This window comes from Centruroides sculpturatus, unplaced genomic scaffold, assembly GCF_000671375.1.
Source record: "Centruroides sculpturatus isolate CEXI.00-Female unplaced genomic scaffold, Cexi_2.0 scaffold1565, whole genome shotgun sequence".
NCBI classification, from domain to species: domain Eukaryota; kingdom Metazoa; phylum Arthropoda; class Arachnida; order Scorpiones; family Buthidae; genus Centruroides; species Centruroides sculpturatus.
Genome location: NW_019386133.1, coordinates 21,757 through 28,194, shown reverse-complemented (window position 1 = coordinate 28,194; position 6,438 = coordinate 21,757). Strand labels below are relative to the sequence as shown.

The following is a 6,438-nucleotide window of genomic DNA, read 5'->3' as shown; positions in this document are numbered from 1 at the left end:
GACTTACGGTAGCTAATTTACATACTGTACAGACGATAGTTCGCCTAAACTCTCCGTAGCGTAGCGCTAGACGGCGGAGAGCATATATACTTAATTATAATAAAGTTACAATAAATTAAGTTAATATATAATTATATATACAGTACCTAATTTATAGATAATTATATGTACAGACGAAACTAAACTCAATTTACCCGCCTAAACGTCCGTAGCGTGGCGCTACGGACGGCGGGAAAGTAGTTCGGCTGCCCGATGACGTTTTACGTAATTATAGGAGTTTTTTTACCGTTGTGTACAGATACCGCCACAATTTTTTCGCCGTCTTATAGGAATCGTAACTATAGGAAACAGTTTTACAGGGGGATCTACTGTATTATTATCACTATCATGAGCGTTTATCTGCCTATTCAAACTAGAAATTTTTAGGGCATTAAAATTACACCATATTTGTTTGATTTAAATTTGATTTTTTCAAAGATATTTTGTTCATACGGAATTTTAAAAAATTTATGAGTGGGATTGTTGCTTTCATGTTTCTGTTTATTAGTTTCACTATTATTGATCCAGTTGTTGATTATACGTTTGCTTTAACCATTCATTAAAAACATTTTTATTACATTTTGTTTTTCAGTTGTTTTGGAGGAAACTCAATAATTGAATATTTTCTTCTTTTTTTTTACACGACCTCAACCTGGCTAATATATCATTAGCCAGGTTGAGGTCGTCGTTTTAAAGTCGTAAACGTGTACGTCGGTCGTTCGGCGCCGCTTTCCCGTAAGCCTAGAAGTTTGACGATGGTGTTTGGAATGTCGAGCGTGATTCCAGCATTCATCGTACTATTTTCTTTTAGTAACTACAATGCGTCAGAGACTTATCTATGTAAAAGTATTTTTTATATTCTTATTTTTTATATTCCATTGACAGATATGAAATGGTCATAAGTGCAAGTAGCAGCACAAATTATTGCTTGATAATTGTCGATTTTATAGATCTCGTACGAACATTTTTTATTCTAAGCAAATGATCGGCAGTTACTCGTATGTATGTACTGTACGTGTACGCTGAACAAGTAATAAACACTTGGATAAATACTCTGCCGAATACCGAACATGTGGATGCACTTTAAAAAATAGGGTAACTTTCTTGTTATTTATTTGTTTTTTTTCTAATATTACTATTATGCGCATTTGACTTAAATAAAGTGATAATAAGTTATAGGGATTTTAAATTGTACAAATCCGAGCATTCAAACTACAACAAAATTCTCGGGCAATTTGCCAGTTTAAAAGACTTTTGTATTCTAATATTTTTCTTTCATTTACATTACAGTGTTTATGTAACGAAATATTTAATATTAGACTCTTAATATATTATCGTGAAGCTGTGCATCTTGTTAATTATATGGAATATCATATTGGTACGAAAATGAAACGGGCACGCATTCTTGTGGCTGCCACTCAAATTAAAAAATGCAGAAACACGTTGCGATAAATAAATTATTATGACTATTTTAACGAAATTTTTCATATTAATAGAATTTTTAAAATGACAGGTTGTGAAGTTTCAAATTCAACTTTGACCGNAAAATGAAACGGGCACGCATTCTTGTGGCTGCCACTCAAATTAAAAAATGCAGAAACACGTTGCCATAAATAAATTATTATGACTATTTTAACGAAATTTTTCATATTAATAGAATTTTTAAAATGACAGGTTGTGAAGTTTCAAATTCAACTTTGACCGGTACATACAGGAAGTTGAATGCCGTCCTCAAAGTTAAGTAAAAGGAAAAATTTGACTTTGTAATAACACAAATAACAATAACGTAATCGCTGGCGTTGACGCATGTGCGAAATAAGGTGAAACTACATTTTTCTCGAAAAGTTAATCATCTATACATCAATAATCCTCTAACACAACGTTTACTATGCAATATAAAGCAATTTTAAAACAAAAGTAAAAAGATACTACTTATGCAGAGTGACAAGTCTTTTAAATTTTTTACATTAGTTATAATGTAAAACGGGTTCACAGGCCGTTGCTGCGCTTTAATCAGAAACAATGTGCTCATAGTTTACTGCAGTGTCTACAATACAAACGAACAGAATTTGGCAATAAAAAATTTTTTTACAATATATATCCAATTATTATTCCAAAATATACATTTTGCATATTCTAACATGGTTAACGAAACTTATTTGTACGATTGCTGTACAATATATTTATTGCTTGTATGAATAAATCGAATATAACTAAATTAAATCAAAATACTTTTATAATATACGATACACAGTTATTGAGCTGCAACTCGAAATAACTGTAGGCCTGTAAATTCCTACTGTCGATTGACTGTTTGACTGTTATTCTTTAATTTCAAGAACGAAGTGAAATATACGAAGATCGAGACATGCCGTCGTCATCCTCTGCACGTTCGGCCCTAACTAACCATAAACGAACTTTGCATGAAAAGCGTAAGTCTCATTATTCCAACTCAAATATTTTTTCTTGAAAGGTATTTGATAAATGACGGGTACGATTCTGTTGTTAGAGAAATAGTATGATGTACAGGGACAAGAAACCACTAATTTGAGTCGAGGATATATATTGTAAATTAAATAAATTAAAAATATGATAAAAAATTGTTGCTCGTTATTCTGACGATATCACAATAAATAATTTCTTGTAATAATCTTTTTATTTATTTTTATAACAAACTTTAATTTTCCAGAAAATAAAGGCAACGGCCAGGAGATGAATCTTCCGTCTTTGTCGTTTTTACCAGTTTTGTGGAACATTGTATTTTCTCAACGTGACAAGCGATACCACAATTCATTCATCGGGATACGTATGTTAATAAAATTTTATTGGGCAATTTGACTGTTTATAAATACATAAACATTTTTCGTATCTTTCCAGTTACTTTAAATTTATTCACTGGACTCTCTACGCTATTTCCAAACAAGAAAGTTGCCTGTACGAACATATTTAGATATAAATTATTTTTTTTCTTACATCCGGAATGTGCGAAGGTAATTAAACATGTAATATATTCATTACGAATGGAAATATACAGTATCACGTTTTGTAGGAAGTGTTAAGAAGCAACAGTTTAATCAATAAGGATTCTAGTTACGATTTTTTCAAGCCACTTCTCGGAGATAACAGTTTTCTGTACAGGTAATACATTATTTGATATTTAGTTCAAATATCGTTGTTTACAATTTTGTGAATTTAATTAAATAAAGTTCTGACGATAACTGGAGAAGAAGAAGAAAATATTCAGCTCCACTTTTTCATCTTTGGAATTTGAAAAATGATCAAAGTGTATTTATGGAGCATTCAAACGTCTTAGTGGAAAAACTCAAACAATTGCAGAAGAATGAAATATTCGATATTCTGGAATGGATGAAATATTGCACTCTCGATATAATTGCAGGTATTACTCTCTAATGTAAAATATTTAATCAAGAATTAAAAATATCAATTTGTTTATAGGTAAACATTAAATAAAATATTTATTCTGTCAACTTATTGCTATAAGTATACATCACGTAGAAAAACTTATTGTTATAAGTATACATCACGTAGAAAAAGTATGAAACGAATTTTAAAAAAATAATATATATACATATATATGTCACTGCAAGAAAAGTAAGCTACTGAACTTTCCTTAACGAAATTAACAATGAACAACGGCAAAAATTAAAAAAGTTTTCTTTTTTTAACACTTACGCATTTCCTGGTAATTACGGTCTTACTCGTGTAAAATTCTAACAAACAGGATGACTTACTTTTTATGTGACTGTCGTTTTTATTAACACTGTCTTTTTCTAGCGACAGTAGTTAAAACTATAGCCGAGTTAAAACTTACTTTTCACGACCACACAAATTACTTCCTGTTTCGTTTAGTACTATTTTCTTTTAGTAAAACTACTCTGTTTTGAAAACGTTTCCGAAAACGAACATTATTTTCAAACGACGTATATTTATTTATCTAAAAAATATAAATATCAAATTATTTCTGTGTAGACATAGCAGTAGGAGTTTCTCTACATTCTCAGACTACGAACGATCAAGAATATCTGTCTGCATTAAACAGGTATGAAAAATTTTGTTCCAGATATATTTTTTCATATTTCAAATAATGTTTACAAATGTAATATCTATATTGAATAATATAATGTCACTTTTTATCTGATGAAAGTTTTGAAATGTTCGTGTTAATGTCGGTAGAAACAATACGAAACAATTCAAATTTTGATTGTTTATCAATTAACCGAATATTAAAAGTTTGTATATTATAAATGAAGTGTTTTTGCTATACGTGCTAGTAGTAATCAAAAGTTGTTAGAACAATGTATAGTGAGAAGTATCGAGATTCTATACAAATACAATGTGTTCATCAAGTACGTATGATAGATTTTCAAATTAATGTACTTATCAGCTATAATGTTTTAAATGTAAACTTCACGTATTTCGTACACAGAAGAGACAATTTGTAACATGAACGACAAATGTGTGACAGGTCAACTTTCTGCAAAGCATACCGTTATCGCAATAAATTACAACTATTCATCTAATTTTGTGTCTTTCTCCTGTTGTTTCAGTACTATAGGAGAAGTCTTTATGATAGCGAAAACATAACGTTTAAACATCTAATCATAATGTAAAAATGTACAGTCTATCAACTTATTTCTAACATTACTCAAAAATAAATTAATTGCGATATGAAATGATTTCGAATTTATGATTTTAAATTAAATTTTATTTATTTTAAATTATTGCAATTTCAGAAAATTCTGTAATGTTTTTCACATGAGATATATAACAGTAGTAAAATGTTTGGCCCACACTGATCACTATATTAATTTTTAAATAAAAATTGATTGGTACTGATCACAAATTTGAATTAAATTAATTTGTAATATTGTTAAAAACATTTGATAATTAATTTCATTAACATTTGTGATTACTGCTTAAATATTATTACAGTAGAGCGTCGTTTATCCGAAAGCTGATTATCCGAAACGTCAGTTATCCAAAAGCATTCCAGTCGGCAAATTGAAATTTTCGTTAGTGCTGTGCGCTGCAATCTTCGGCTATTTCTCGGGCTACTCAAATATTTTACGTTTTTGATACTAAATTAACATCTGAAGTATAATTTTTTATTGTTTTTATATTTTTCAATAAATTTATTTTGTTTGTACAAAATAAAAAAATAATTTTTAACGATACAATAGTCTTCGTTAGGCTTAACATCGACGAAAATTCAACGCNAAATAATTTCTTGTAATAATCTTTTTATTTATTTTTATAACAAACTTTAATTTTCCAGAAAATAAAGGCAACGGCCAGGAGATGAATCTTCCGTCTTTGTCGTTTTTACCAGTTTTGTGGAACATTGTATTTTCTCAACGTGACAAGCGATACCACAATTCATTCATCGGGATACGTATGTTAATAAAATTTTATTGGGCAATTTGACTGTTTATAAATACATAAATATTTTTCGTATCTTTCCAGTTACTTTAAATTTATTCACTGGACTCTCTACGCTATTTCCAAACAAGAAAGTTGCCTGTATGAACATATTTAGATATAAATTATTTTTTTTCTTACATCCGAAATGTGCGAAGGTAATTAAACATGTAATATATTCATTACGAATGGAAATATACAGTATCACGTTTTGTAGGAAGTGTTAAGAAGCAACAGTTTAATCAATAAGGATTCTAGTTACGATTTTTTCAAGCCACTTCTCGGAGATAACAGTTTTCTGTACAGGTAATACATTATTTGATATTTAGTTCAAATATCGTTGTTTACAATTTTGTGAATTTAATTAAATAAAGTTCTGACGATAACTGGAGAAGAAGAAGAAAATATTCAGCTCCACTTTTTCATCTTTGGAATTTGAAAAATGATCAAAGTGTATTTATGGAGCATTCAAACGTCTTAGTGGAAAAACTCAAACAATTGCAGAAGAATGAAATATTCGATATTCTGGAATGGATGAAATATTGCACTCTCGATATAATTGCAGGTATTACTCTCTAATGTAAAATATTTAATTAATAATTATAAATAACAATTTGGTAATACGTAAACATTAAATGAAAGATTCATTTTTTAACTTATTGCTTATCAAATAGAAAAAGTATAAAATAAATTTTATAAAATTGTATATATACATATATATGTCACTGCAAGAAAAGTAAGCTACTGAACTTTCCTTAACGAAATTAACAATGAACAACGGCAAAAATTAAAAAAGTTTTCTTTTTTTAACACTTACGCATTTCCTGGTAATTACGGTCTTACTCGTGTAAAATTCTAACAAACAGGATGACTTACTTTTTATGTGACTGTCGTTTTTATTAACACTGTCTTTTTCTAGCGACAGTAGTTAAAACTATAGCCGAGTTAAAACTTACTTTT

At 29.2% G+C, this 6,438-nt stretch overlaps 1 protein-coding gene across 1 annotated transcript; it reads left to right on the top strand.

Moving 5' to 3' along the window:
• The first annotated feature begins 2,407 nt into the window (after positions 1-2,407).
• Positions 2,408-4,224, top strand: LOC111613749 (cytochrome P450 4c3-like). Its single transcript, XM_023355100.1, has 7 exons — positions 2,408-2,471; positions 2,729-2,845; positions 2,917-3,029; positions 3,089-3,177; positions 3,246-3,436; positions 4,030-4,113; positions 4,205-4,224. The coding sequence occupies exons 1-7, from the start codon at positions 2,408-2,410 to the stop codon at positions 4,222-4,224; spliced, it is 678 nt and encodes a 225-aa protein (XP_023210868.1).
• The last annotated feature ends 2,214 nt before the right edge of the window (positions 4,225-6,438 follow it).